General features: G+C 38.9%; 1 protein-coding gene across 2 annotated transcripts in view; it reads left to right on the top strand.

Moving 5' to 3' along the window:
* Nucleotides 1-15,323, top strand: part of Fam81a (family with sequence similarity 81 member A) — a 49,747-nt gene that overhangs the window by 9,793 nt on the left and 24,631 nt on the right. The window contains exons 2-3 of one of the 2 annotated variants that reach the window (XM_076848608.2): nucleotides 7,768-7,864; nucleotides 9,053-9,326. In XM_076848608.2, the coding sequence (XP_076704723.1) occupies nucleotides 7,845-7,864; nucleotides 9,053-9,326 (294 nt within the window). In that variant the 5' untranslated portion in view covers nucleotides 7,768-7,844. The remainder of the gene's footprint in view (nucleotides 1-7,767; nucleotides 7,865-9,052; nucleotides 9,327-15,323) is intronic. The other variant, XM_076848607.2, reaches the window with a different exon arrangement.

Consider the following 15,323-nt stretch of genomic DNA (forward strand, 5'->3'; position numbering starts at 1 on the left):
TCCTCTTCTATTACTAGACACTTAGCCTGTAGCCACTTATAGAAATATTAACATCTAGTTAATATCATCTTATTAAGTATGGATAAAATGCTTTAAGGGTAGACATTTAGTGCAGAGTAGTTACCATTGCCATGAAATTCCTTTTATGGGCCTAGAATGTGTAGGGCAAGATTGAGTTCTGGGCATGTCCTGGAGAGTCTAATAGTGTGACAAAAATTTACATATTTTGTCATTTTTCAAAGTGGGAAATGGAAAAAGTAATTTCCTTTCTTTTTAAATGATAGAGTAGAAAATTGAGCTTAAGAAGTAAAACATCTGGGACTGGGGTTGTGACTTGGTGGTAGAGCACTTGCCTAGCATGTGCAAGGCCCTGGGTTCAATCCTTAGCACCACATAAAATAAGTAAATAAAATAAATTTATTGTGTTCAACTACAACTAGAAAATAAATATTGAAAAAAAAAGAAGTAAAACATCTGACTGTTTATCTGACTCTCTCAGTATTCTGCTGATTCCCTCTAGCTCCAACTCAGAAAAAAACATAACCCTGGTTTGGTACTGATTGTTTCTATGTTCACCTTCTTTACATGTTATAGATTTGGCATATTATTTTATGTATTTTAAGATGGCATCGTAGTGTCCATATCGTTCTTTAATTTGCCTTTTTCACTTCATGTATTTGTGAGATTCTTTCAAATTTGGCTTGTAAATATAATTAGTTAATTTTCAATACTGTTTATTATTTTATTATTTCATTGCGTGAATATGTCAGTAGGTTCACCAGGGGCCTAATGATGGGTTTCTGGCTCCCAAATGCATTTTTTGCTGTTAGAAACAACACTATTTCAGGGGGCAGGCTGGGAAAAGAGGTTGGATTTGACTAGAGAGCACTATATACATGTATGGAAATATCACACTGAACCACATTACTATGTAAAATTTATGTATGTTAATCAGAAATAAAATAATTGTTAAAGAAACAACACTATCTTAAGTATCCTTGTAAATGTCTCCTTATGAACATATTTGTAAAGTTTTTTGAGTAGTTCTCAGCAGTAGAATTTTGGGGTCATGGGATTTCTGCATCTTCAGCTTTAGTAGATATAGAGCATTGCTTTCTAAAGGAGTGGTACCAATTCTCATTTTCATCTGGTGTTGCTGTTGTTCCATGTAGATTCTTTTAAGTATTTAATCTTATCAGACATGATTTTTGCCAGTGCAGTGGAATGAAATGGTATCTCTTGTGATTTTTCTCTGGTGGTAAATTAGATTCATTTTGTAATTTACTTTCACTGCCAGAACAGAGGTATGTATGAATGGTACGAAAAAAACTTGTTAAAATTCTTGTTGTTTTTTTCAGTCTTCTTTTAATATATTTTAATCAAGATATCCATTTGAAATTTGTGAAATGACTTAAAAATTAAATTATAAAATAGCCATTCTATTTCTAGTGAACAAAACTACATCCTAGGTGATTTGGTATCAGAATTGCAGCTAACTACAGCTGCCCACTGTTCTTCCTGCTGCTCTGAACTCTTAGGTTCTTGGAAACATTTTATCTCTTCAAATTACCCAGTGCACTGTAGCATGCTATAGTCTAGCTACCTGAGAGACTGATGCAGGAGGATCATTTACATCCAGAACTTTGAGATTAGTCTAGGTAGTATAGCAAGACCCTATCTCAAAGTAAAAAAAAAAAAAAAATTAAAAATTAAAAATTAAAAGAAGAAGAAAAATTATTTTGACTAGATATGCTGTATGTACCAATCCCTTTTCTTTTTCTTTTTTTTTTAAATTTTTTAGTTGTAGACAGACACATTAGCTGTACTTTATTTGTTTATTTTTATGTGGTACGGGAGATTGAATCCAGTGCCTCATGCATGCTAGGCAAGCACTCTACCACTGAGCCACAACCCCATCCCCCAATCCCCTTTCTTGTTGTATATTCATTTGCTAGTCAAAGTATAATTTAGTTGATCACACTCAGCATTATTAAATTACTTCAGTTTAGACACGTGTCCCTGAGATTCACTCATCCAGCAAACATTTGTTGGTCAGCTACTATGTGCCAGGTTTTGGGGATATGACTCTGGACAATATAGCTCCTCTTTGAGCAAACAGAACAGAGCCTGATACTGACATTGAAACCAGCATGAGTGTTTGCCTTGTTTCAGTCTCCCATGTCATTTTTACAGATCAGCTGGCTTATCACTTCTTGATTCTTCAGATTTCATTAGCAGCATCTCATCTTAACTTGAATTTTGCATGTAGCTTGTACTTTGCTCCATTTATTTCCACATACCTGAATCATTTTGTAGAACAAAGGGAAGGAAAACAACATGCCAAAAAGCTGAACTAAATCATGATTATAAACAGTATTTCAGTGTAAATGTCCATCAGTAAGGAGCTGGCTAACAATTATGATATATTTGTTTGGGGGACTATTTTGCCATTGTTAGAAATAGTGATACAGGGCTGGGGAAGTAACTCAGTAGTAGAGTGATTGCTTAGCATGCCTGAGTCCCTGGGTTTAATACCCAGCACCCCCACCTCCCAAAAAAAGTGATCCATATTTTTTATATCAACATCGAGAGATGGGCATAACAGTACAAGTTAGGAAATGCAGACTACACATATAGTATGCTTTCATTATTTTAAGAGGAAAATCATATGTACCTGAGAGATTTTTTTTAAAAAAGTAAATTGTTATAACATCAGCAATTTCTCTTTTTTTTCTTTATTGGTACTAGGAATTGAACCCAGAGCCTCAGGCATGCCAGGCAAATGCTCTACTGCTGAGCTATATCCCCAGCCCCAATATTAGCAATTTCTGAGTGTCAGCTTTCACTTTATTCTTTATGTGTGTATGTAGGACCTGAATCTTAATAATATATTATTTTATTAATCACTGAAAAACCCCGTTTTTTTAGTTTAAGAAGATGTGTTTCCCAAAATGTTCCAAATTTCTTCAAAACAAAATACATGTTTGTTCTTTTCATTTATGTGCTTTGGTTCCCCAACCACCAAATAACACACCATTGCTTCAGTCCAGCTGTAACCCCAGCACACTGCGACCCAGGAAAGACAAATTTGGCCACAAAGAGGCTATATAGTAGGTACTTAACAATTTTCCATTAGCCCCAAACAGAAAACAGTATAATAGTTCTTTAAATATACCAATGAATGCTGTTTCCTAGAATCTGGTTTATAAAGTTTTATTTAAAAAGTTTTAGTAGAAACACATCTAGTTTATTAGAAATGTTTTCTATCAGATGTGCATGAAGAGACATTAGCCAGGGAAGGAACCAGCCTTTTTTGGGAAGCTTATCCAGTAGTGCAAGGCCAGACACTATCTTAGAGGCCCACACAGCTTCCCTCTGATGAGGAGGTCAAGGCTCTGGGTTCGAATCTCTGCCTTCCTCCTCCCTGGCCTGGATGTTGGACAGTTGCTGAACATTTGTTGGGCTGTTTCCTTCTGTCAAATAGAATAAATGATTGTGAGAATGAATTAGACTAATGCTCGGAAACACACTTCGTGAGTGCCTGACCTAGGTCAAGCCTTAGGTGAGTGTGCATGGCCAGCCTGCTCAGATCACAGGGCCTTTCCCTGCACACTGTCTGTGTTTTCCACCACTGAAAGCTAGGCAGGACTGTAGTGAGGAAAAGGGCAAGTGAGAGGAGGGAAAAGTGGTGGTGGAAGGAAGGGAGATGGAAGTGAAGGCAAGGGAGAGGGCAAAGGGGAGTGGAGGAAAAGAGTAAGAAAGGACAGAGAGGAGGCAGGAGGAGAGATGGAGGGAGCTGGGGTGGGCTGGAGGGGGCAGGAGGAGAGTGGAAGCAGCAGCTCCGGGGACCAGTCCTGCTCCAGCAGGATCCCATCCCGGGTGCCTGGATTCCTGGCCTGGCTCCTGTGCTGCCCTCCTCCGACTTCTGCCCGCCTGGATGCTCCCTAGCTTGCCCTCCCCACCCTGTTCTTACACTTCCCCAGGACCCTCCCCCGGGGAGCCCAGGCTAGAGGCACCTCAGACAGAGTTAGAGCGGCTCCCACCTGTCTTGCACACACCTTCAGCTGCTCCCACCCTCTCTCACTCTATTTTTAACTATAAGGAAATGGGCTTTTTTTTTTCCTACTACCAAATTATGATCATTTTATTCATAAATTCATTGCCGATTTTTTAAAATCTGACACTTGGCATAGCATATCAGCACTATATTTTAATAGTGAAGTGAAAAACGACATTTTTACATGATTGATATTCAGGTTTTCAGTACAAGTTGTCATTTTAATTGGTTAAATTCATTCTTGTTTTACATTAGAATATTTCCATAGCATTTCTATCCAGTGTCACATTACTTGTAAAAATATAGTAGTTGGCAATAATGTCTTCTTTGGTCATTGAGGTATTAAATATTCATAAGTATGTACACACACACATGCTGCCTTTATGCATCTTCTTTCACAGAATCCTCATATTGACAAAAAATTTTTGATTTAGGTAGTAGCGTTTCCCTTTACTGTTGTGTGAGCCTCCAAATTCTATGAATGGATTGCATATTTGGGGCATTATGAGTTTGCCTTTCTTATGCTTTTCGTTTCTTCTCTTTTTGCTTTACCTACCTGTCCCATCCCCTAATTTCCCCCAAATCATAAGTGGAGATCATTTATTGTAATAGTGAACCTGATACAATCAGCACAGCACACTACATAGACCTGCTTGGTAAGGCTGTGGACCACTCACAGTATCAGTGATCAGGTTTATAAATGCACAGGAGATGATAACCTCAGCAGATAACCCAGAGTTGACAACGGGGAAGGTGAGGAAATGCTGCTCGAGGAGGTATTGATTAAATTGGATTAAATGGAGACTTTGTCACTGGATTCAGTGATATATTTATCATCAACCCTTATTCCTCTGCAATATAGATCCCATTGTTCTGGCAAAATATCAGGATGCTAACCGATTAAGTGACCTAACAGATGAACAGATCCTCACCATGTTCACGAAAGGCACAATTCCGAGTAGACAGCAGTGTCACATGAAACTTCCTGTCATAGAGCTAGAGCCATAGCACTGGTTATAAGGAAGGTTTGCTACTGAAAACCTGTTTCCAACAAGTAGTGGTGTATACACTGCTTTTTCAGAAAGTTGATCTGGGTGGGCTTCTGTGGCACAGGCCAGGTAATTCCAAATGGATGAAAAGAATTTCAAGGGATGGGGAGTGGCAAAAGTGTCCATTCACTCACAGATCCTTTCTGGGTTTCTAACTGTTGAAATCCCATCTCCGTAAAGAACTCTACTTTTTAACTAAACCATATTTTCAGATGCCTTTATTGCTGCTATTTCTGATGCAGGAACAGTAGCCATTTGCTTATTAACAAACATATCTGGCATATTCTAGGTCAGTTCTATGCCTATTAAGGTTTGAAATGTGTGCAGTTTAATAGAAGAGGCAGCCTATTAAACAGCTAAAAACCAATGGTGTACAATAATTAGTGTAGAACACACAAATAGAGAGCTGGAGAAATACACAAGAGACACTTTCTACAACGAGGGTCTGGAGGCTCTTAAAGAATGAAGAAGAGTTCTTGAGGCAAACAGGGATGGGAAGGCTTTTCCAGAGAGCACAGGAACCTGTGATGCCTGCAGAGCACAGGACTGTTGCAAGCACAATTGCAGATGGGGTGGCAGAGGGGATGTTGACAGGAGCAGGTGTCTGTGGTAAGGTGTGGCCAGATGTGAGGCTGGAAGAACAGTTTGACCATAGCTGAGAGTGGAGGAGGAGAGCCAGTGTTAGGAAGCCAAGGAGAGACGCTTGGGATCATCTCTCTGTTCCCTACTCTGGGAAATCCTGCTCATTTGCATCAGTTCTTCCCTGACCTGGCTGCTCCCCAGGAAAAAATACACCCCTCTTTTTGTCCTCCTCATGTGTTTTTGTTCATGTTATTATTTATCTCCCAGCTTTATGGTTGCCTTAGCTGGTCTACTTAACAGATGCTAATGAATGTATCTCTTCTTCTTCTTTTTTGTACCATGGATTGAAACCATGGGCATTTAACCACAGAGCTACATCCCCCCCCCCTTTTAATTTTTTATTCTGAGGCAGGGTCTCACTAAGTTACTTATAGTCTCCTTAAGTTGCTGAGCCTGGCTTTGAACTTGCCATCCTGCTGCCTCGGCCTCCCGAGTCACTGGGATTATAGGCATGCTCCACTGTGCCTGGCCCATAAATGTTTCTTAAGTGGTGCTACTCTGTAAATGAAAATTTCAGCTAAGGTGTCTTATAATTTTAAAAGTAAACGATTCTGTGGTTCTGAATAATAGCATTCTTTATACCAGTCTAATTTTATTTAGTCTAAATGGCAGCAATTCTTATCTTTGACACTTAAGAACTCCTGGGCATCATAGCTTGTTTGGAATGAATTACTTTTCTTCTTAAATGACAATTGTTTAAATTTTGAAGTTCTTTGTCTATGAAAGTAAAATGTTCACATTCTGAAACCCTAAAAATAAAACACCAGAGAGATGATGCCAAAACAATGGTGTCAATCAGAAATGCCTTCTGAATTCAGTGTCTGAGAACAATGACTGAGTCAGATCCCAGTTACTAGGCATTCATTGTTTTAAACCAATTAACAGCTAAGAAACCGAAGTAATGAAATCTTTTAAAAACTCTCTATTTTCTAATGAGTTGTGATGATCAAATGTTCCTTATGTGTTAGATGCAATCTGTATGATTACACCTTATAGTTTTACAGCTTTAATTAAGAATATTATTCTCATTCTGTTAGTGGATAGCTAAGTTCTCCCAAATCATATCACATTGATCATGAGTTATTTTATTTTTTATTTAGAAACAAGCATTCTTAATTGCCATGAAACTTACTGAGATCAAATTTACTAAGATAGTTTCCTGCAAATTTCTACAGGGAAGTATAAGATTGAAAAAAAAATCTATTAAAGAAATTACCTTGCCAGCAGGCATGGTATATAATCCCTGTGACTCTGGAGACTGAGGCAGGAGAATCACAAATTTGAGACCAACCATGGCAATTTAGTGAGACCCTGTCTCAAAAAGAGCCGGGGATAAATCCCAGTGGCAGAGTTCCCTTAGGTTCAATCCCTAGTACACACACACCAAAAAAAAAAAAAAAAAAAAAAAAAAAAGGAAAAGAAAAAAGAGACTGCCTTCTTCTTTCTTATTTCTGAAAAGTGGCTTTTTGTTTGTATGTTTGTGGTACTGGGGATTGAACTCAGGGGTGCTGTACCACTGAAATATATCCCACCTCTTTGTATCTTTTTATTTTGACAGGATCTCACTAAATTGTTGAGGCTGATTTCAAACTTGTGTCCTCCAGCTTCAGCATCTTCAGTTACTGGGATGATAGGCGTGTGCCACTGTGCCTGGCTTGGAGGACACAAGTTTGAAATCAGCCTCAACAATTTAGTGAGATCCTGGTTTTTCAACTTGAGATATAGGTGTGGGATTAGGAAACTTCAGGAAACTCCATTTGACAGTCTGTGTTGATTGGTTCAGCAAAGTTTTGTAGTATTAACTTCAGAAGCATGTTGATTTTGCTAAGTTCTTTTCTCCTTATTTGGAAACATTTACTGTTTATTTCATTTATGAGATACAGCCATCCAATAATAGAACTGATCAGTGTGTCAGCATAATTTATGAGCCACTTAGTACTAATTTCATAATAAGCTTTGAGGTCACTGAAAGTTCCAGATATAAACTGTTAAATAATTTAGTGCTTGTTTTTTCAACAGATGTGAATTATTAAAAAGAAAATGGCCCAACGGAACACTGTATTTCCTAATCTTGTCACCGAGGAAAGGTATAATATATGGAAAATATGCATCTAAGGTATACTTTTCCTTTACACCAATCCCATGAGGGCTGCTAGTGGGTGTGATGGTCTTTATAAGTGAAGCTTTGTGGCTGTTGCATTATCCAAGAATAGTTTTGTCCAAGGGCAAGAGAAGTATTATAGTGTCCCCACTCCTGGTTTCCAGTTTATTGGATACCATGGACCACTCCATGACCCCAAGAGGTGGAGATTTCATAGTTTCCCTATAGTAGGATTAAACTTTCTATCAATAGTGAAATATAACTCTGGAGGCTTGAGGTTAATGTCTCTGTTATTTAATTAATTAATTTGATTGATTGATGATTAATTTATACATACTGGGGATTGAGCCTAGGGATGCTCTACCACTGAGCTATGTCCTCAATACTTTTTATTATTTACTTTAAGACAGGGTTTCACTCAGTTGCCAAGGCTGCCCTCGAACTTGACATTCTCCTGCCTCCTAAGTCACTAGACTCATAGGTGTATGCCACCAAGCCTGGTCCTTTTTACCTTTTTAAATAAAATATTGGGGGCCTACATGACAAAATTGGCTCTTGGAAATACATTGCATGGACTGCATGACTTAAATGCTTTTTAAATGAGTTGTCAACTTTTAAAAATAGGGCAATTTCATATACAAGTCTGAGTTTTCTGGCTCATTTGAAAATACCAAATAATCTGAAAAGATGGACCTGCGTTCCCAGATGATCATTTATAGGAGGAGCAGAATTGTGGCTCCCTTTTAGCTGGGAAATGCCCTGTCGAGTTCTCCAAAGTCCCCATCACTCCCTATTGCACCGTGCATGGCATGCTTCACTCATTTATGTCACCTGCCTGACCCCTGTAGGCATTTGACTTTGTAACCATTGCTTCAGGGGGAGGGCTGGGGAGGAGATCCTGTCAGGAGACTGTGTTAGTCAGCTGGATCTTGATTTCACAATTTGAGCTGGGGATACCACTCTGCCCGGTTCTGCCAGCCTCTTGATCTTAGAGGTCATAGACCCTAAGCCTGTGAGCACAATTATCTCAAGATCCTGTCTGGTTAATGGAGGAAACTCTTTGGGGCAGAAACCTTGCCTCAAACCCTATTTACCTTGTAGGGGTAGACAGTATGTATTTCTTTCTCTGTGAAGTCTTGAATCTGGCTTTAAGAATTATATTTTCCCAATGAGCCACCCCCATCCTGTGGTTTCCTTCTGCAGGCGAGTGAGAACCATGCCCCGACACAGCCAGTCCCTGACCATGGCACCCTACTCCTCTGTAAGCCTCGTGGAACAACTAGAAGACAGGATCCTCTGCCATGAGAAAACCACCGCTGCCCTGGTGGAGCATGCTTTCCGGATTAAAGACGATATTGTCAGCAGTTTGCAGAAAATGCAAAACAAAGGGGGTGGTGACCGCCTGGCCAGGCTTTTCTTGGAGGAGCACATCAGGAACATAACTGCCATAGTAAAACAACTTAATCGGGACATTGAGGTAAGGTGTGTGCAAGTCATGTGGCCTGTGTCCCAATTGATCCTTATCGTCACCCAACTCTAATTCCCACCTCTCAGGCAGTGTGCACGTAGGCCTAAGCTGTCTGTCTTGACTGTAATGACAAGGAAACAGCTTGCACAAATATCCTAATTAAAGTTATTTCAGTATTTGATAGCAGTTTCTGTCAGTGTTATTTGTGTTTATTCCAAAATTGCCTTGCTGTTTATTAAATCACTTAATTTTGTTTGGCTTTCAATGGGTAGAGAGAACTAGTCAAAAAGTTTCCTTGTAAAACCCTCATACCTGTGAAGATAGCTATTAAATCAATTACTAGGTCAGCCTTTGCTACTCCAGATTAGATGTTTCTAGGCCATAATGATTATATATTATGCAATTTATTATTCAGAGAGCTTAGGTATTTGGATTGCTTCTCAGACTCTCCTTTATTGCTCTATTTTGCTCTGAAATGGGCCCCATAAAAAGCCAATATTGTCTATTTGTAGAATTTAAAGGTTTACTGCTATTTTTTGGGCAGTCACAGAGACCTTACAATTTAGTTCAGAAAACTTAGATCATTTAGGGCCTGGGTTTCTATCGCTACATAATGGTAATAGACTTCACATGTAATTATTAAATATAGGAATAAATGTATATGGCTAAATTAAGGAGAATCTTTGTTTCTTCTCATAGGGATTGTACATTAATGGTGTTTTCTGAAATTAAGCCTCCACCTTTTTTCCATTGTCAGATTTGTGTTGTTATTAAACAGTTTTATTGAGGTATAATTTAAATACCACAAAAAACACCCATTGTAGGTGTACAATTAAATAACTTTTAGTATGTTATTGAAATGTGCAACTGTCAGCACAGTTCTGTTTTATAACATTACCCTCACCTACCACAATTCATACAAGCCCTACTTCTACCCCAGCTCAGGGCTTATCCACTTTCTATAATTATAAATGTGTCTTTTCTGTACATTTTATATAAATGAAATTATACCATATGAAGTCTTTTGCATCTGCCTTCTTTCACTGAGCATAATACTTTTGAAGTTCACACATATCCTCACATGTGTCATGTTCTTTTTGATGTCAGAGTAGTATTCTATTGTATAGATGTACCACTTTCTGTGTATCCATTCATTAATTGATAGACATTTGGATTGTTTCCAATTTTTAGTTACTACCAGTAAAGTTGCTGTAAGTATTTGTGTATAAGTCTTTGATATGGAAAAGTTTTCATTTCTTTTGGGTAAATTACTAAGAGTAGAATTGATGGATCTTTTATCACTATAAGATATATGTTTAACTTTTCAAAGCATAGCCAAACAATTTTCTAAAGTGACTGTACCATTTATAATCCCACTAGTAATGTATGGGTGTTCCAGTTTCTACATAGCCTCACCCATATTGTGTGTGTATGTTTTTTGTTGTTGTTGTTGTTTTTTTCAGTTCTGGGGATTGAACCCAGGACCTCAAGCATGGTACACCCCAGCCCTTTAAAAATTTCATTTTGAGATGATCTTGCTGAGTTCCCTAGGCTGGCTTTGAACTTGCAATTATCCAGCCTTCTGAGTCTCTGAGATTATAGGTGTATGCCATGGTGCATTCCTACCTCTTAATGCTACCACAGTGGGGACAGAGTTTCAACATGAATTTTGGAGGGGACACCATAATTTAAATCATAGCAGATGAGTATTAGTGAATAAACACCCAAATGAGAGTGAAGGCAGTTGTAGATTTCCTAGTAGAGACTCTTAGATCATTTCTACAAAGTGCATCCTTTTCAGGATAGGCCCAGTTGAAGTGGCCTCAAGTCTCAAAACCATTTAGTGGCAGTTCTGGGACTAAACCCAGGGGATTCAAAGCTCCAAAAATATGTTCCTTTCCCTTTTCTTCTTTTTCTCTTGAGAGCTGTTCTGGAACCCTGATCTTATGTAACCAACTCTCAAATGTGACAGGATGGCCGCTGTAGCCATTCTCTGCTTTCCGAGGATTTCTGACCCTCCAGAGAGTTGTTCATGAAACTAGGTAATTCCAGCTGTGGTTCTCACTAGTTCTCCCTGGCCTCATCATTCTGTTGATGAGAGTTCACTTGAACTGGGATCAGTAGCAGATATATCATCAATCATTTTATGCTTTGCTAATTATTTCTCACCAAAACATATTTCTTTAAGACAATTTTTTGAACCATTTACAATGCACTGAGTTTTAAAGTAATTGCAATTTTGCTGTTTTTCCAACATCTGAAACACATTTTATATACTGATTATGCCTTCCTCACCCAGACAGCACTTTTTTCCATTTCCATTTATTTTTAGAGTATGCAAATTTTGCAAATGAAAATATGATTTCTGTTGTAGAGAGGGAAAACTGAGTAAAACCTAATTCTGACAAAAAATTTACTTTGGCCATGTGAGTGTTTACTTTTTTTATAACTGGCAATAACTACATATCATAGTAAAGTAACAGCAAGAAAGTTTAGAAATGTAAGACTGCTATGAAGCACTAATTATATGTACTTGTGTATATTATGAACTTAGGCATGTCTACCCAAACATAACCAAAATTAGAATGCTCCATGAAACATAAGAATTGCTATACTGTAGCCAAACTTCATCAAAATGAAATCATGACAAATTAGTCTGGGTGGCTTAAATGACAGAACTATATCTCCTGTAGTTTTAGAGACTAGGAAGCCAAAGATCTGAGACCCTGTTTCCTGGTTTGTGGGTGGCTCTTTTCTTGTGTCCTCATGAGGCAGAGAGCAAGAACAGAAGCAAGATTTTGGGTCTCCTTTTTTAAGGGCACTAATCCTACACATGAGGGCTCCACCCTTATTACCCAAGTACTCCCCAAAGTCTCCCAAATCCCACCTCCTAATACCATTATAGTAGTGGGGATTTCAATGTATGCATTTTGGGGATACAAATTGTATCCATAATCATAGTCCATAACTAATATAGGGTAAAAATTTTAAGAAGTCCTTATATATAAGTAGTATAAAAATTGGGAGGGTGGGTATTATACAAAAGATGATAGTTGAATTTTTAAAACTGTAAATGTGACAATATTCCAACTGTATTTCATTCTTTTGTGTGTTTGGGTGGGGCGAGGGTACTGGGAATTGAACCCAGGGGTTCTACACTGAACCACATTCCCAGCCCTTTTTATGCTTTATTTTGAAATAGTATTTCACAGAGTTGCCCAGTCTGCCCTTGAACTTGCAATCCTACTGACTCAGCCTCTTGAGTAGCTGGAATCACAGGCATGTGTCACCATGACCAGCTTTAAATTATATTTCAGTGATGTGAAAAGTGTCTTTTTTATCTATAGATTCTGAATTTCTTCTGAAAATTGCCTGGCATTTTGTTGTTTTTATTACTGGCTTCTACTTGTTTTTCAGTTCACTCAGTAAAATTTTACTGGGCATTTGTTTTCTAAGAATCATCCTGCAGGTGATTTTGCAATACAAAATTAAAGTAAAAACCATTCTTAATATACAGAGCTCACTTGACAGGGCTGATCAAATTGAGAGATATTAAATCTGCATCCGGGTAAATGTACCCAGATAAGTCTTTAAGATTTTTCTATCACATGGCTCTGAATACAGTTGTACACTAGAAAAAGAGTAAAATATGTTGTCAAACCACTAGCCTGCATGATCTTCAAGAGCTAGAACAGAGTCTTAATTTTTCCATTTTTAGCATATACCATGGTGTTCAACACACAGTAAGAGCTCAATCAGTGTTTCACAATTAAAGGTTCCAGGGTCTTTTGCCCTTCTAGAACCCCATAATCATTGCTCATATTCCATGTGCAGATTCCAATGTGAAAACAGATGACTCTTGTACACTAGATCATAGTCGGTGCTTAATAAGTGCTGGGTGGAAGACTCTATTGTTTTAATACATCCCCGCCCATGATCTCCATTAGCATTTGCCTTGTACATAATTGTATGTCATCAATTATTTATTCCCCCAAGACTTTCCACAAATTATCATTGTCATTATAAATTTAGAAGAGGTAATGTAGTCACTATGAATTATACATGTCTGGATTATCTGTACTGTCTTTGGTTTAAGCACCATCATCCCCAGAAGCCAGGTTCTGGTAAGAAGTCTATAGTCCCTTTTTGGGTGGTAAGCTTTCCCTTCTGTGCCAACTTGATGGCTTGGGAAGTAGTTTGTATCCCCCTGTGTCCCCTTAGAGGTTTAGTTGTATCTTTGGTCGTTGGGGAACCAGGCAGTGGGGCCTTGTGGTTAGAATCTGGAGACCTACCCCTGGTTTTCATGTGCTCAGACCTCATGGTGTCCTGCTGGCTTGGCTTTCTGGCTTTGACCTAGTGGGGTTATGGAAAACTATACCAAGCCCTCCTCTAACTGAACAGGTCATGTAATGTTTGGTAGTTTAACAATTTGCAGATGAACTACTGAAGAGTTTTCTGAGCTCATGCGACGAGTGCAGTGTGGGATGTCATTAACATGTCAAGGTAGAGGTCTAAAAATGATGCTACTGTGCAGTTGGACCGCAGAGGAGCTTGGCTCAGTGTATACCCAGCACTGCCAGTGAGGAGGAAATTTTGACTACTGAATTTTATGTATTGTACCTAAATATGGAATCTAGAAAGGATATTTGGAAAGCATGCTGCTGAGATCTGGCCCCTGTATTCAACAGAGGGATTTTGGTGATTTTGATTATCATCCAAATTCATTTTAACTCTACCCACTAGATTTGACTTGAGTCAAGGGAAAGAAGACAATGAATTGAGTGGACTTTGAATATTCATTCAGTTCTGGTGATGGAAATTTTCCAGTGTAAATAAGTTGGTATTTGGTATCTGCCTCATCTCTAGTACATCTTAGCTTGTCTGAGTTCATCTTTGAGGGTATGTGGTCACCTCTGGTACAAGCTAGAGATAGTCTCTGAGCCTTCAACTTGAAAGGCCAGATTCTATATCATGGCATTAAATTAATTGCTAAATTTCTCAGTTACCCAGGGTGAGTTAGGCACTGTTAAAGGTGACAGGGACTACATACTTACCCAAGCATGCAAGGTCCTTGCCCTTAGCCCTACTCCACATTCTAGTGTGTGTACAGGGAGTAAAAACTGAGGAACCAAGGTAACATCAGCTCATGTCAATGGTCTGATAAGATAATATAATGGTGGGCAATTGTGGGCTGTTTAGAAAGGACGGAAGGATGGTAAGGTGACATGAACTGAGACTGGAATGGCAAAGGGGTCAGGCCAGCAAAGGTGGAAGAGACAATGGGGAGATCATTTCAGAGAGAAAGAAGGCCATAGGCAGGGAAGAACTTGGTGTGTTTGAGCAGAGAGGACCAAGGGACTTGAGTACCGTGAGTGGAGGGAAAGGGCCAGTCAGAAGGCTTGAAGGCTCTTAATAAGAAGTTTGGGATTTGGATGTGGGAAGATGTTAAGTTTCCTTCTTTCCTTCTTTCTAGATGGGGGTCTTTTAAGTTGCCCAGGCTGACTTTGAAACCCCAATTCTTGTGCCTCAGCCTTCCAAGTAACTGTGATTACAGGCACATGCCACTGTGCCTGGCTTTATTATTTAGTGTTAAGCCAAGGACTTTAAATAATTCACTCACACACATGGTGCTGGCAATACATTAGTAAACAAAACAGATAAAAGCCCTTGCCCTTGTGGGACTTACAGACTGATTAATGTTTCAGGAAGGAGCACTCTGGCTACTGTGAGATGAAGGGGTCGTCTGGGAGCAAGACAGAAGCAGGGAGTTGGATTGTGTCTCCTGCAGAAGTTCAAGGAACATGTGATGGCAGCTTGAATTAGGAGAGTCACTGTAGATGTGGAGAGAAGTGGGTGGATTCTGGACTTATTTTGGAGGTAGAAATGGCAGGACTTCCTGCACATTTGAGTCTATTTGGGACTTGGCATCTTTTAGGGGCCCACTGAATACCCAAGTGGAAATGAATACCAAGAAGGCCATTTGGTACAGGGGCTGGAATTCTGGGG

Source organism: Callospermophilus lateralis, chromosome 3 (assembly GCF_048772815.1).
Source record: "Callospermophilus lateralis isolate mCalLat2 chromosome 3, mCalLat2.hap1, whole genome shotgun sequence".
In the NCBI taxonomy this organism is placed as follows: domain Eukaryota; kingdom Metazoa; phylum Chordata; class Mammalia; order Rodentia; family Sciuridae; genus Callospermophilus; species Callospermophilus lateralis.